Source organism: Notamacropus eugenii, chromosome 1, assembly GCF_028372415.1.
Source record: "Notamacropus eugenii isolate mMacEug1 chromosome 1, mMacEug1.pri_v2, whole genome shotgun sequence".
Classification (NCBI taxonomy): Eukaryota; Metazoa; Chordata; class Mammalia; order Diprotodontia; family Macropodidae; genus Notamacropus; species Notamacropus eugenii.
The window spans coordinates 45,494,032-45,511,132 of record NC_092872.1 but is presented as its reverse complement, the minus strand read 5'-3'; the positions used below and the strand labels follow the sequence as shown (position 1 = coordinate 45,511,132).

Here is a 17,101-nt window from a genome sequence, read left to right as displayed (position 1 = left end):
CCCATTGAAAAAAGTCTAAATTCCTTAGTATGACATTCAAGTCTCCCCACAATTTGGAACCTACCTTCATAGCTCATATTAATCTCAGAAAAAACCTTCCAATTTAAACAGGGTTTACTCAGTGTTCCCCAAAATGCGTTTTATGCTTTCCTACCCTTGTGATTTTGCATACACTATTCTCGATATTGAAAACGCCCTCCCCTTCCATTTCCACTCATTAAAATTATCCTGATTCCATTTGGCCTAGTCTCTTATTATTTAGATCAACTACTCCTGAAGTGATCTCTCTTCCTCTTAACTTTTATTTCACTTGTGGCACTCAAAGTGCACTTAGCACGTATTATTTGGTATAGTAGTTCTTTATGAACATGTCCAAACTCCCCCAACAGCTCACTGGCTCTTAGAAAGTAAAGTCTGAGTCTCCTATATCTTTGTATTCCCCAAGAGTAGTTATTATAATAGCTTGCCAATAAACATGGTCAACAAACATTAGTTTTTTACACCAGAAGACACCATGATTTCTCCATCCTTTGTCTTTCGTCAGAGAAAGAGCTTTTAAATCTTTGTACCTGGCAGGTTTAACTTCTTATATGGATTTTTGTGATTTACATTCATTATGTTCAGTTACTATAATTTGATTTCTACTTGCTAAAATGAATGCTACAAAAAGAGGATAAGAACATTCAATACCAAGTTCATTATGCATCAGTCAGGTGGCCCATGTATTTGGGACATGAAGTTTTAGGTCCCTTTTGCTAGCTTTCTGACCTACTAATAGAATCAGTAATGAACTCTAAGAGCCAGAAGGAACTTTAAACTTTTTCAAGCAAGCAACCAACAAGGTTTTATTAAGCATTTTACATACAAGACATTTATACACACACATATATGTGTATAAAGAATAAGGAAAAAGATACATACACAAAGACACTTCTGCTGTTGTTCAGTCATGTCATGATCCCTTTAGGGACTCCCTGGCAAAGACACTATAGTGGTTTTCCAGCTCATTTTACAGATGAGGAAACTGAGGCAAACAGAGTTAAATGACTTGCCCAGGGTTGCACAGGTAGTAAATGTCTGAGGCTAGATTTGAACTCAGGTAGATAAGCCTTCCTGACTCCAGGCCTAGTGCTCTATACACTATGCCACCTAGCTGCTCTAATAAACAAATACCAAGCAGTTAAGTACAAGGTAGCTTGGGAGGGAAGGCACTATCAGTTGGGAAGGGGAGGTAGGGAGGGAGCACAGATCAGAAAAGTCTTCATTTAGAAGTTGTGCTTAAACTGTGTCTTGAGAGAAGAAAGGGGCTCTATGAGACAGAGGTGATGAGGAGGCACAATGCAGGCACAGGTGATAATGGTCAGTGCAGTCATTCATTTTACAAAGGAACTAAGATCTGGACCAGGGGTGGGGGATATGCGGCCTCAAGACTACATGTGGTCTTCTAGGTCCTTGAGTGCAGCCTTTTGACTGAGTCCAAGTTTTACAGAACAAATCTTTTTATGACAGGGATTTGTTCAATGAAATTTGGATTCCGGTTCCCCATTCTTGACCTGGATTATTTCAGGAACTTGCCCAAGGACACACAGGTAATAAGTATCAAGGCAAGAGTCAATCCCAGGACTGTTTGACTCCAAATCCAGTGCTCTTTCCACTTCATTCATAAAATGAGTAATTTATAAAGTGTCCTGTTTGGATACCAAGTTTTATGAGTCTATGATTTTGAGAATTTTAATTCCATTGTAATGAAACTATTTTAAAGAATATCTCTGTGTAACAAAAAGATGACCAAGCTGCAGCAGAAAGCAGTTTAAAAGCAACATAATTCTACCTAATTAAGGAGGCAGTAAAACAATCACTGGCTCAGGAGTCAGAGAAGTTGGGTTCAAATCTCACCTAAGAAGCTTACTACTGTCATGACTTTGGGCAGGTCAGGAAACATCTAGGTGTCAGACTCCTCCACTATAAAAGGAAAGAGTTTGATTAGATGGCCTATGGATTCCCTTCCAGTTCTAGAGCAGTAATTCAATGATCTACAATTTTCTGAACATTTGATATGACCCTGTGATCCTAAAAAAAGAAGCAAATTCCTTCCACAATCACTTAGCCCCTGCACTGTGGCACTATTAAGGGATATGATGTGTGTGTAATGGGTAATTTATAATTTCTAAATACCTTTCCCTTTTGTTATCATGACCCTTCTAACAAGTGCTAAATCCCAAAGGCTCTTAATATGTCACTGAGCCTTTGAGTAGAAATGACTGAACATAAATTAAAATGAGACAAGGGACCTTGTACCTCATCAGATCAGAATAATAGCAGCCCCCAAGGAAACCCCAAGGCATTCTTGTTTATGTTTACCAGGAAAGCTAATAATTGCCTGGCTCTTTGGGAGGTAGATATAGGCATAAATTAAGCCAGCTCTCACTGGATTTAATACCCTTTCTTCTTCTCTCTCAAAAGATCTGAAGTGTGTGTGTGTGTGTGTGTGTGTGTGTGTGTGTGTGTGCGCGCATGTGCGCTAATAGTGCTTGAGTCCAGAATGATTCTTTTTTCTTACCTTTATTGGTCAGATCTTCATGTTCATGATTACTATGGAAAGCATCCTTTCTGGAACTCCTCCTCCCACTAATAGGGCGCTCTGGGCCATAGCGATCCTTATTAGAAAGTAGGTCAAAAATGTCTAAGTCATCAACGTTCTCTTTTTCAGTTCTTGCCTGTGGCCTGTCACTTGCAATGGCATTACGGCTACCAGATCGTCCTTGTTCCCACTGCAGGCATTTGTCATTTTCCTCATTTTCTTCAAGAAATTCTTTAGTGATGCCATCTGACTGTAGTTTGACTTTCAAATGAAGAGGCTCCTCTGGACTCAACCAAGAAGGTTTCTGTTTCCTGCCTTCTGGTTTCTTATCTTTTGTTTTGGAAAAAGACTGTAACCAAGGTGGGGTTTTACTAAGAGGCTCAGAGATTTTTCTGCCTGTGAGTTTTTCTAATTGCTCAGTGACACTAAATTCATCATCAGAAGGGTATTTCACAAGAGAGGATTCTGGAGGATCACTTGGTACATCAACCATAGAGACAGGAGAAGATAACACCTTCAAGTCCTCTTCTAACTTAGACAAATTATCCTTTGTGCAATTAGTAGAGTTCATCTTTATACCAAAGCTATGTGATGAGGTTCCATCTGGCTGTGAACAATTGAAATCAAATTCCTTGTCACCATCTGTGACAATAGTCTGGCATGTGTCTTTGCTTTCCTCCATATTAGGATTAGCAGAGTTCTCCCGTGCATCATTTTTAAGGACAACTATGGTGCTACAATCAGCAACCAATTCTCCACTGCCTTTTTCTAACTCTCCATCAAATACAAGGTTTTCGTTGATATAAAGTTTCACTTTTTTTGCACCTATGTCAAGATCCTGAAAATATAAAAAGAAATGAAGGTTTGTAGTATCAAGTGTCTATCACAAAGTTCTAGAAAAAGAAGTGATATTGATAGTCATTAGAAATGATCATTTTTATGATATTATATACTGAAGAAGTTAATTACTGACAAATTTCACTTCTATGTAAACTAATTACTTTGTAAATCAAAGAATTAAAATACCAGAAATATCTGTGGCCTTATTTTTTAAAACTCAGTGTGATGTGATGGAAAAGCCACTGAACTGGGAGTCAGGAAATCCGAATTCTAGTCTTGGTTTTGCCAAAGAGTTGGGCTGACATTAGGCAAGTCATTTACTTTCTTTGAGTCTCATTTTCCTCATCTCCAAAAAGAGATTGGGCTGGATGATCTTTAGTACCTGCTCCTCCAAGTCTAAAGTTTTACTATAGCTTTTGGACAGTAAAATATAGCTGGATTAATCTTAAGCCTTTCTCAAAGCTGTACATTCAGTCTGCAGAACCCATCCTAAATTTCTGGTCCTCTATTGTTACTGTGATTTCTGTAGCAATTTAGAGTGAGAACTTTCAAGTGTGTGTTACTCTAGTTTCAATCAGCAACTGCTATATGGTTGCCTGCTTTTTTTTTTCCGAATGAATATTAGTTTGTCAGAAATGTCAATGATCAAAGTGCTCTTTAAAGTGTTTTTATGGACATGTTATCTCTGTTCAGCTGAGGCAGGGAACAAATAAGTGCCCTGAATCAATCAGAAAACAGATATTCAGTAATGATAATATGGACAAATGTCAATATCTAGTACTACATGCTTTTTAGATAGTCATTTCAAGAGAAAGACTTGGCAAAATGGAAATGCTCCCATTTCAAAATAATGGCTGTCTCATGATTAATAGGGCTTGCATTTCCAAAACAACACCCGCATTTTGCTCTACTTCTTTTTGACTAATGAGAAACAAATATATTACTATTGTAATACATTATTAATGTGAAAATATTAATGTTATTTCAAACTAAATAATTTAGAGAGCCAAAAGGACAGCAATTTTCACTATTGCCCTAGGAGCTGAATAATATATTTTATTATATAAGGACACAAACTGGCAATATGGAATGCTGGTTGTTACATATTCATTTGTGTATGCTTAGGTTAAACCCTTGATGGTAAGAGATTGTCAATGTACAGTGAGATTCAATTTAATAGACCATTTTTCTTTCATTTCAGCAAACATTTGTTAAGTACTTGCTTTGTTCCTGGCACTGGAGTAATTTGTATTTCTACAGTGCTTTGAGGTTTATGAAGCACTTGGCTCACAATCATACTGTGAGACAAGTAGTATAAATATTCTACTCCCATTTTACAGATGAGCAAGTAAGCAAAGTGCCTTGCCCAGAGTCACAGAGTGAACAAGTGTCAGGACTGCGAGCCAACCTAGGTCTTCTGACTCTTAGTTCAGAACTCTTTATATTACAGGGGAGAAAAGCCTTCTTTCAGTTGATCATCCTTAATTCATCCTGTGTACAACTTGTTTGTGCATAGATATTTGCATGTTGTCTCCTTGCTATACTATATGCTCTTTGAGGGCAGGGACTTTTTTACATTTCTTTGTATCCTCAGTAATTAGCAGAGCCTGGCACATAATAGTAATAGTAATAAATACCTATTGACTTGAGATACTCACTTTCCTCATTTTGGATCCTTAAAACAGCAAGGAGGCAGAAACACTTAATCAAGGAAACATTTTATGACATAGTATATATCTGAGAAAGGTAACTACACTACATATAAACTTCTCACTATGCATTCCCACCTATACCCTCATACAGAAAGGCAGTGTGGTGTGGGGGAAATAACATTGGATCTAGCATCACACATTCTGGGTTTGAACCCCAAATCTGCTACTTAATAGCTGTGTAACCTTGGCTAGGTCCCTTGACCATTCCAGTACTGATAAAATGAAGGGGTTTGATTCGATGAGCCTCATGTCTCTTCTGGCTCTTAATTCTATGATCTAATATATATGAAATACTAAGCCCCACTGAGCCTACTTTCTGAAATCTACCAGTTCTTTAAGGCCTAGCTCAAATGACATTTCTACAAGAAATCTTTCCTGCTTGGATCAGTAATGTTTCTTCATCCCCCTTTAGATCTCAAATAACACTTGATAAATGCAGGGCAGGTACAAACCATGTGTCATTTTGTAGCATGATCATTTATGTATGCAGCATGACACTCTCCTATACTGTGAGCTCCATGACAGAAGGGATAATATACAGGGCATTATTTAATCTTCATATCTACCTCTCTGGAGAGAGAGAGAGAGAGAGAGAGAGAGAGAGAGAGAGAGAGAGAGAGAGAGAGAGACAGAGAGACAGAGAGACAGAGAGACAGAGAGACAGACAGAGACAGACAGAGACAGAGACAGAGACAGAGTAGCTAGAAAGCTGGCCTCAAAACAAGGAAGACCTAGATTCAAGCCTGGTCTCTCTGACTGGCTGTGTTGACCCTGGGTGGGTCTAAGCTCTGAGGGCTCTAGGCAACTCTCTAACACCATAAGCAGTCAGTAAGATTCCTAACAGCATTAGGAGAGGGAGTTAAGTTCCATATAACAATTAAATCATAGATCCAGTCCCTACTTCTACCCTCATCTCCTACAATTCTTCTAACTACCCAATGTGCTTTATGAACAAAATGAAAATGAAACCTAAGAAGATGAATTTGGGAAGAGTAGTTGGACTTGGCCAAATATGTATAAAAGGAATCAAGCTGGATAAAGCATAAACTTACAGTGCTCAGGGAAGGACTTTTAAGACATCTGAGAGAGTGGGTGATTCCAAAAGAATTGAGAAAATCACAGTATTATTAGAAAAAACAGGTACCCAAGAAGACATCATCCACTACTAACTAATATGCCTAATTACTCATCTCTATACAAACTTTATGAGAATGGTTTACATACACAGCAAGGGGATCCTTGAAGAAAACACAAGAAGGGAAGAGTGGGCTTTTACAGATGATTTTCTATAGCAGAGTCACACAACTGACTGCAGAATACAGAGAACAGTAATAATTCAAATGTTCTATATAGTGCTTTATGGCTCACAAAGCACTTCACATACATTATCTCATTTGACTTTTTTAAATTTGAGGATGTAAGGTTCTGACCCCTGCTTCTCCATGCCTTTTGCCGGATGATTTTCCACATCAGTCCTTAGTTTTATTCTGGGGCTTCCTTTTCCCCCACTCTCTCTCTCCCCCTCCTCCTCTTCTCTCTCTATATAGACAGAGAAATATAGAGTTTCTCTTTTGGTGACCTCATTAGCCCCCACAGGCTTAAATATCTTTACGACAATTACTCTCAAATCTATATATCCAAACCTAGAATCTCCCCTGAGTTCCAGTCTTGTATCACCAAATGCCTAGTGAACATTTTGAACTGGATGTTCTATAGGCACCTGAATGATAGGCTCATCTGTTCATAGGATCATAGCTCTAGAACTGAAAGGGATTCTCAGACGTTTAGTCCCATCACTTCATTTTGTCACTGGGGAAACTGAGGGCCACAGAGGTTAGGTGGCTTGCAAAGTGTCTATCAGAAGTAGGATTTGAATCTAGGGCCTCGAACTCTAAAGCTAAACTCAACCTGTTTAACACAGAGTTTATTTATTATCCTTCTCCCTGAACCTACTCCTCTCCCTAACTTCCTTTCTGCTGAAGTTCTGCTGAAGGCACAACCATTCTTCTATGACTCAGATTTCCACCATAGGTGTCAGTCTTACATCTTCATCCTCATTCACCCCACGGACTCATTCCTGGAATGTATTCCCTTGATCAACTCTGCCTCTTAGAATCAATCCCTAGATTCCTTTAAGATTCTCTCTCTCTCTGTATATATATACACATACATATATACATATACATATATATATGTATATGTATATACATATACATATATATGTACATGTATATGTATATATATGTATTTGTATATATGTGTGTATATATACATATATATGTGTATATATATATACATATATGTGCATATAGAATGTCTTTTCTTGCTATGTTGCAAGCTCCTCAAGGACAGAGTCTGTTGTACTTAGTCCCGGTATACCAGGGCCTAGCACAGTGCCTGACTCATGGTAGGCTCTTAATAAAGGCTTGTTAATTGATGACTTAAAAAAAATCTGACATCATAGAACATAATGCAGCATTAAAATCTCTCTCCCATCAAGCTACCTCCCATAATATGTTAAGATCACGTTAAGATCCCTTAGCAGATCCACAGAGAACCATTTAAAGAACCTAGACTTTATTCTGAAGTGGCAGTGAAGAACTAATAAAGATATCTGAGCCAAAGAAGGATGTGGTGATATTGCTGTTTCAAGAAGATAAACCTGGTGTCAGCGTATAGGACTGATCAGAGCTCACTGGAGGCAGGGAAGCCAATAAGGATGTTATTGTAATTTAGGAGTGAGGTGATAAGGGACTGAACACAGGTGATGGCAGTGGGAACAGAAACAAAGGGACAGATTTGGAAGGGGACCTGTTTCTAAGGTATGACAGGACAATAGCTGATTTGATGTGAGAGGGAAATGAGAAAGATCAGCCTGATGATTTAAGATTCCAAAGGTGATAGACTGGTGTTATGTGGCTATTTAAAGAAATAAGGAAGTTAAGAGGGGGAATTGTTGTCAGGAAGGAAGATAAACTCTGTTTCTGAAATGCTGAGTCTGAGGTGACAGTAGAACCTCCAAGGGGACCAGTCTAGTAGACAGATGTATACACAAAGATATATGACTTAAATGGAAAATAGGATCAAAATTGAAGATAAGATCTAGGAGGCATGTACATAGAAATGATAGCTGAAAATTCATTCAATAGCAAATTGTGAAGTTGTCCTAAAAGGAGATGAAAATTTAACCTTTTAGAGTAGGTTTACTGACAAATCCCATTTCTGCATTTGTAGCTGCATTCACATCTTTATGAGAAGTACTTAGCAGAATTTACTTTGGGGTACGTCCTACAGAGAGAATTTTCCTGCAGATTCTGTCAGTAAAGATGGGCTTCTTTGCCTTGCAAAGCTAGACTTCTCACCCACATTTAGTTTTGCTAAAGGAGCCTCACTTTCTGCTAGTACTCCCTGGTATTCTTGTTGGGTCATGAGAAGGTGTGATTTGCCATGATGAGCACCATAAAGCGAAATGGATGGGCAATGTTTTGCCATTTTGATGCACTTTAGGAAATGAATTCTTTGAAGTTCTCCACACAGAACTTCCCTGATTTCTTTCCCCTTCTAATCTTTCCTTTCCCTTCTTCTGTGCTCATCTCACCATCTTCTGCTTTGGGGCCTCACTAATGCCTGAGGCAAATATTTCCTTTGACCTACAATCTGTTAAAATTTGTGTTTGAATGAGTGATAATAACAATAATGATTCTGATTTCTATTAGTGCTCAAAGGCTTATTAAGTGCTGTCCTCAGCATTATCAGTCCCATTTTTTATAAGTCAGTTGCCCATGTCCACAAAGCTGCTGAATGGTACATGTAGTTCTTAGTCTTGCTTTATTCTTTTCTTCTCTGAAAGGATCTTCTACTTCTACTTCACAGACTCTGGGGGCAAGTTTTTCTATGGTGCATTTGGTGGGGTTTTTAACTTTTATGGGACTACTGCTACTCTGAGAAGTCAATGTTTCAACCTACGGCAGATTCTCTCTCTAAGAAGCATTGCCTAATGTGGCTGAAGACAAAATAGACCAGACTGAGTGTCGACTTACTGGGACCCACTTAAATAAGTGACTATGGCACAGAGGTAGTCTCTGTAGCAAAAATGCTAGGAATGAATCATCTCTGTTCAGTGTTCTCTCCTTTTTTCATTGGTTCATCATTCATCAGTGCCACTGAAATCTTGTACATGTTGACTTTCCTTTCAAAATCTTGAAAGTGGTTCATTTCCTTAGGAAATGAAGATTACTCCATCTGGAATGTTAGTTTTTTCTTAAAAATGAGTTTTTACTGACATTTTTTTTACGTGATCATAATTATCCTAAATATTCTTCCTCCTCCTCCTCCCTCAGAGCCATTCCTTATAATACGATTTTGAAAGAAGAAAAAAATCAACACAACTGATCAATACATTGAAAAAGCATGAAAACATGTACAACGTGTAACATCTGCGGATCTGTGGGAGTGTCCTCTCACATCTCTGAATCCTGCTTGATCTTTATAATTTTGTTATGTTCACTTTTGATTTTTTTGGTATGCAATTCTTCTTTTCATTGACACTGCTACTACATATATTGTTTCTACGTATATTGTTTTCCTGGTTTTGCTTACTTTGATCTGCATCAGTTCGCACAGATCTCACTAAGCTTCTACATATTCATTACACATATAATTTCTTAGAGCACAGTAATATTCCAGTACATCTATGTGTCACAATTTATTTAGCCATTCCCCAACTGATGGGATTGTTTCCAATTCTTTGCCATCACAAAATGTGCAAGGTAAGATATTTTGGCATATATGGGGACTTTCCATCTCTTGTAGTTTTAGCACCCCTTTCAGCATGGTTTTAGCAATAGTACTGCAATCTGAGATGAGAATGATTGATAACTTTTAATGTGTCACTCAGTGTTTTCATGAACAATGCCACCCTTAGGATAGGATTCTTGTAGGCCTTTTAAGAATATGATTACTGCTTTTCCTGTCTGACATGAGATCTGAAGTTCTTCATACTTCATATGTATCAATAATATCAGCTTTGGTTTTCATTTTTAAAAATTTATTCATCTTGTACTTCTTCAGGGTCTACATTTCTCAATATCTCTCTCTTATACCCTACCTTAAAAGCTACCCCTTTTAGCAAATAATATTTTTAAAGTTCAACAAAACCAACACACCAACCAAGTTTGAAATTGTGTGCAGTGTCTTATATCCATGGTCCTCCACCTCTGCAAAGAATGGAGAAAAGGTCTTCTCTGAGGTTGGGCTTGGTCGCCGTAATTTCAGAACATTTGGCTTTGATTGTTTTGTTGTCCTTTCTAGCCATTAAGCACATTTTCCCCTCTAGCTCTGTTTACTTTATTTTATATCAACTTCCACCAGTCTTCCCATGCTATTCCCACATATTCATCATAGTCATTGTTTCCTACAACCCAGTAATGTTCCATCCTATTCACATACCATGATTTGTTGAGTCACCTCTAAAACGATGCACATTCTACTTTGTTTCCAGTTCTTAGCATTGTCAAAAAGGTTAGACTTGATTTTAGAAAGGAGATCAGTACGAGAATCATCTCAAAGACTGAAGAGGAGCAGAGCTGAAATCAGCTGACCAGAAGCAGAGCTTGAGAAAGAAGAAAAAGATTTGGGACTAAAGTTGTACAAACAGACTAGTCACACTAAAAGAGGAAGATAGTAAGCATGTGTGTATTGCCCATGAATGAGGGCAACTTCACACATCAAGGAATTGTGATTTCCTTGGTATTCATCCATTCTTCAACTTTCCCTAGCACTGGTCATAGAAAGAGAGGTGGAAGGGGGGAGGAGCCAAGATGGCGGAGTAGAAAGATACAGATATGCTAGCTCCAAACCTACAGTCCATAAAACACCTGTAAAGAAGAACTTCCAACAAATTCTGGAGTAGCAGAAGCCACAGAACAACAGAGCAACAGAGTGGAGGAGATTTCTATTCCAGAGAGACCTGAAAAAAAGATGCGAAAGATCCGTTGCGCACTCAACCCGGAGCAGAGCCCAGCCCTGCCTTGGCCGCGCGGCACTGAGAGCAGCAGATCCCAGCAGGCTTCAGGGATGGAATCTCCAGTGGCTACACAGGTCCCTCCACCCACAGGTCAGTGAGAGAGTCTTCTTGGCTCCCTGAGAGGGGAGCGGGGTGTCCCCATGACTCAGACCCCCTCGGGAGGCAGCAGTGGACAGGGGCTCCCAAAGCAGGCAGGAGCTTGGATCCATTGTTGAAGGTCTCCACATAAACCCCCTGAGGGAACTGAGCCCCGTGTGGCGGCCCTGCCCCCACCAGAGCACCTGAACTTAATCTCACACTGAATAGCAGCCCCGTCCCCACCAAAAGCCTTAAGGCTGGGAAGCAGCATTTGAATCTCAGACCCCAAGCACTAGCTGGGTGGATCTGGAAGCAAGGTGGCTGTGGAGAGGAAACTCAGAAGTCAAGTCACTGCTGGGAAAATGCCCAGAAAAGGGGGAAAAAAAAATAAGACCATAGAAGGTTACTTTTTTGGTGAACAGATATCTCCTCCCATCCTTTCAGATGAGGAAGAACAAGGCTTACCATCAGGGAAAGACACAGAAATCAAGGTTTCTGTATGCCAAACATCCAAAATAAATATTCAATGGGCTCAGGCCATGGAAGAGCTCAAATAGGATTTTGAAAATCAAGTTAGAGAGGTGGAGGAAAAACTGGGAAGAGAAATGAGAGAGATGCAAGAAAAGCATGAAAAGCAGGTCAACACCTTGCTGAAGGAGACCCAAAAAAATGCTGAAGAAAATAACACCTTGAAAAATAGGCTAACTCAATTGGCAAAAGACGTTCAAAAAGCCAATAAGGAGAAGAATGCTTTCAAAAGCAGAATTAGCCAAATGGAAAAGGAGGTTCAAAAGCTCACTGAAGAAAATAGTTCTTTCAAAACTAGAATGGCACAGATGGAGGCTAAGGACTTTGTGAGAAAGCATGATAGATATCACAATACAAAACCAAAAGCATGGAAAAATGGAAGATAATGTGAAATATCTCATTGGAAAAACAACTGACCTGGAAAATAGATTCAGGAGAGACAATTTAAAAATTTTGGGACTACCTGAAAGCCATGATCAAAAGAAGAGCCTAGACATCACCTTTCATGAAATTATCAAGGAAAACTGCCCTGAGATTCTAGAACCAGAGGGCAAAATAAATATTCAAGGAATCCACAGAACACCGCCTGAAAGAGATCCAAAAAGAGAAACTCCTAGGAACATTGTGGCCAAATTCCAGAGTTCCCAGATCAAGGAGAAAATATTGCAAGCAGCTAGAAAGAAACAGTTCAAGTATTGTGGAAATACAATCAGGATAACACAAGATCTAGCAGCTTCTACATTAAGGGATCGAAGGGCATGGAATAGGATATTCCAGAAGTCAAAGGAACTAGGACTAAAACCAAGAATCACCTACCCAGCAAAACTGAGTATAATACTTCAGGGGAAAAGTTGGTCTTTCAATGAAATAGAGGACTTTCAAGCATTCTTGATGAAAAGGCCAGAGCTGAGAAGAAAATTTGAATTTCAAACACAAGAATGAAGAGAAGCATGAAAAGGTGAACAGCAAAGAGAAGTTATAAAGGACTTACTAAAGTTGAACTGTTTACATTCCTGGAAAGACAATATTTGTAACTCTTGAAACTTTTCAGTATCTGGGTATTGGGTGGGATTACACACACACACACACACACACACACACACACACACACACACACACATGCATACACATAGAGACAGAGTACACAGAGTGAATTGAAGAGGATGGGATCATATCTTAAAAAAATGAAATCAAGCAGTGAGAGAGAAATATATTGGGAGGAGAAAGGGAGAAATGGAATGGGGCAAATTATCTCTCATAAAAGAGGCAAGCAAAAGACTTTTTAGTGAAGGGAAAAAGAGGGGAGGTGAGAGAAAAACATGAAGTTTACTCTCATCACATTCCACTAAAGGAAGGAATAAAATGCACACTCATTTTGGTATGAAAACCTATCTTACAATACAGGAAAGTGAGGGAGAAGGGGATAAGCAGGGTGGGGGGGATGATGGAAGGGAGGGCATGGAGAGGAGGGAGCAATTTGAGGTCAACACTCTTGGGGAGGGACAGGATCAAAAGAGAGAATAGAAGTAATGGGGGACAGGATAGGATGGAGGGAAATATAGTTAGTCTTATACAACACGACTATTATGGAAGTCATTTGCAAAACTATATAGATATGGCCTATATTGATTTGCTTGCCTTCCAAAGGGAAGGGGTGGGGAGGGAGGGAGGAAGAGAAGTTGGAACTCAAAGTTTTAGGAACAACTGTCGAGTACTGTTCTTGATACTAGGAAACAAGAAATACAGGTAAAGGGGTATAGAAAGTTATATGGCCCTACAGGACAAAAGAGAAGATAGAGACAAGGGCAGAGAGGAATGATAGAAGAGAGGCCAGATTGGTGATAGGGGCAATTAGAATGCTCGGTGTTTTGGGGTGGGGGAAGGGGACAAAAGGGGAGAAAATTTGGAACCCAAAATTTTGTGAAAATGAATATTAAAAGTTAAATAAAAAAAAAAAGAAACAAAAAAAATGGTCTTTCAATGAAATAGAGGACTTTCAAGCATTCTTGATGAAAAGACCAGAGCTGAAAAGAAAATCTGACTTTCAAACACAAGAATGAAAAGAAGCATGAAAAAGTAAATAGCAAAGAGATGTCATAAGGGACTTACTAAAGTTGACCTGTTTACATTCCTACATGGAAAGACAATAGTTGTAACTCTTGAAACTTTTCAGTATCTGGGTAGTTGGTGGGATTACATACACACACACACACATGCACACACACACACACGCACACACACACAGAGGCAGAGAGCACAGAGTGAATGGGATAGGATGGGATCATATCTTTAAAAAAGGAAATTAAGGGGTGAGAGAGAAATATATTTGGAGGAGAAAGGGAGAGATGGAATGGGGCAAATTATCTCTCATAAAAGAGGCAGGCAAAAGACTTTTTAGTGGAGGGAAAAAGAGGGGAGGTGAGAGAAAAACATGAAGTTTACTCTCATCACATTCCACTAAAGGAAGGAATAAAATGCACACTCATTTTGGTATGAAAACCTATCTTACAATACAGGAAAGTGGGGGAGAAGGGGATAGCATGGGGGGGATGATGGAAGGGAGGGCAATGGGAGGAAGGAGCAGTTTGAAGTCAACACTCTTGAGCAGGGACAGGATCAAAAGAGAGAATAGAAGCAATGGGGGACAGGATAGGATGGAGGGTAATACAGTCAGTCTTACAGAACATGACTATCATGGAAGTCATTTGCAAAATTACACAGATATGGCTTATATTGAATTGCTTGCCTTCCCAAAGGGAATGGGTGGGGAGGGAGGGATGAAGAGAAGTTGGAACTCAAAGTTTTAGGAACAACTGTCAGGTACTGTTCTTGCTACTAGGAAATAAGAAATACAGGTAATGGGGTATAGAAAGTTATCTGGCCCTACAGGACAAAAGAGAAGATGGGGACAAGGGAAGGGAGGGATGATAGAAGAGAGGGCAGATTAGTGATAGGGGCAATCAGAATGCTCACTGGTTTGGAGTGGGGGGAGGGGACAAAAGGGGAGAAAATTTGGAACCCAAAATTTTGTGAAAGTGAATGTTAAAAGTTAAATAAATAAATTAAAAAAAATAAAAAAAAGAGAGGTGGAATTTCTTCCTTACTCAGGCTAATATGCCCTTTATCTCATTCTTTCTCACCTTCACCAGGACATTGCTGACCCAGTTATTTCTTTTCTTTCAAACACCTCCAATCACTTCTACTTTACTGGACAATTTCCCTCTTGGTAAACATATTCAAGTTTGTTTCCACTTATAAAAATTACAATTTAGTTGTGCCTTGGTAGACTAGTCTTCATAAGCTGTTATGACCAAAAAAAAATTTTTTGGTCAAATATAGTCAGTCTTCAGATATTACAAAAATGATATCACTGAATTATAATAATGTTATCTATCTTATATCCACACGACTCCTCTTATCAACTGAGAAGGTATTCTCTATATTATGTAGGTTGGAATGATGGTAATTAAATTTATACAAAGGAAAGAAAAAATCCCCAGGAAATGAAAGAGTTTATTCTAAATATTTCAAGGTAAATGCAAATGTATTAAATAAGGCATTCAAGAAGAGGTTATGCCTCACCTTGTAGGCTACCAGGTCTCCTTTAGATATAGGAACTGTCAAGAACTGTCCTGCTTCTGAAAAAAAGGTGATGAGGAAAATTCAGGCTACTATTATTCTCCCTGCAAATCTACAAACTATTCATGTGAATCAACCACTCCTGTGTCAAGTAAGACTAACAATACCACCAGTAGTCCAGTTTTTGCTCTAGGATTTCCAGTAAAAAAAAAAAAATCACAAAATGAATTATTGCCAAATCAAAAAGTGTTAATATTATTATGAGGTCCACTTGTGGATTGCAAAAGATGGTTAAAAAACCCTCAATAACAGCATTCAACATGCCCCCAAAATAGTAGGGTAAATCAAAGGGGAAATAAACACTGACTGAAAAACTGAAATGAAGTTCTATGTTGAGTCATTCCAAATCATTATCTGGAGAGAAGTTCAACAAAAGGATATGATCCCCCCAACACCATTCAAGGTCAACTTGGATGCAGTGTTTTAGTACCCAATTACACAAATGGAATGATAAAAAAGCAAGTGCTTTATGGCAGCCAGTCAGTTAATAAACATTTATTAAGTACCTACTGTGTTCTAAGCCCTGTGCTAAGTGCTGGGAATATAAAGAAAGGCAAAAAACAATCTTGACTCTTAAGGAGATCACAGTCTAACAGGGAATACTACATGCAGGCAGGTGGGGAAATACGTTATGAAGGAATTTAAAAGACAAAGAGAGGATTTTATATTTTATTCTGAAGATGATAGGTATCTGCTAGAGTTTACTGAGTGGGAGGAGGAGAGGGGAGATATGGTTAGACCTCTGTTTTAAGAAGATCATTTGAGCAGCTGACTGCATGATAGATTGGAGTGAGGAGAGATCTGTGGCTGGCAAACCAACCAGCAGGCTAGTGCAACACTCTAGGGTTAAGGTAACAGCCTGTCCCAGGGTGGTGGGAGCGTCAGAAGAGATAAGGGGGTGGATGCAAAATATGGTAAAATAAATATGCCTTGGCAACAGATTAGGAATGGGAGGTGAGAGAGGTGAGTTGAGGTTGATACTGGGGTTTTGAGCTTGGGTGAGTGGGAGGATGATCATATCCTCAACATTAATAGGGAAATTTGGAAAAGGAGAGGGTTTGGGAGGAAAGATAATGAATTCAGGTTTGGGAAATGTTGAGGTAGCTATAAGCAATAGGCAGTTGGTTGCCAAAAACTGGAAATCAAGAAGATGCCCATCAATTGGGGAATGGTTGAATAAATTATGGTATATGAATGTAATGGAGTACTATTGCACCATAAGAAATGATGAACAAGAAGATTTCAGGGAGCCCTGGAAGGACTTATATGATATGATGCTGAGCAAAAGGAGCAGAACCAGGAGAACTTTGTGCACAGCAACGACCACAGTGTGGGAGGAGTTTTTCTGGTAGACTTGGAACTTCGTAATAACGCAAGAACTTAAAAAAAAAAATTCCTAATGGTTTTCTAAGGCAAAATGCCTTCCACACTCAGAGAAAGAACTATGGAATCCATTCACAGAGTGTAGCAGATCGCGCGCGTGTGTGTGTGTGTGTGTGTGTGTATTATGTTTTGATTTGTTATATGATTTCTTCCATTTACTTTAGTTCATCTACATAGCATGACAATAGTGAAAACGTATTCAATAGGAAAGTATATGTAGATCCTATATAGAATTGTATGCCATCTTGGGGAGGGAGGGGGGTGGTGGGTGTAGGTGTAGGGGGGTAAAAATCTAAGTTTTATGGTAGTGATTGT

At 39.0% G+C, this 17,101-nt stretch overlaps 1 protein-coding gene across 3 annotated transcripts in view; it reads right to left on the bottom strand.

The window, feature by feature from the left end:
- KATNIP (katanin interacting protein) overlaps positions 1-17,101 on the bottom strand; it is a 213,207-nt gene that overhangs the window by 48,278 nt on the left and 147,828 nt on the right. For all 3 annotated transcript variants that reach the window (XM_072598101.1, XM_072598109.1, XM_072598116.1), the window contains one exon: positions 2,561-3,419. In XM_072598101.1, coding sequence (XP_072454202.1) covers positions 2,561-3,419 — 859 coding nt within the window. The remainder of the gene's footprint in view (positions 1-2,560; positions 3,420-17,101) is intronic.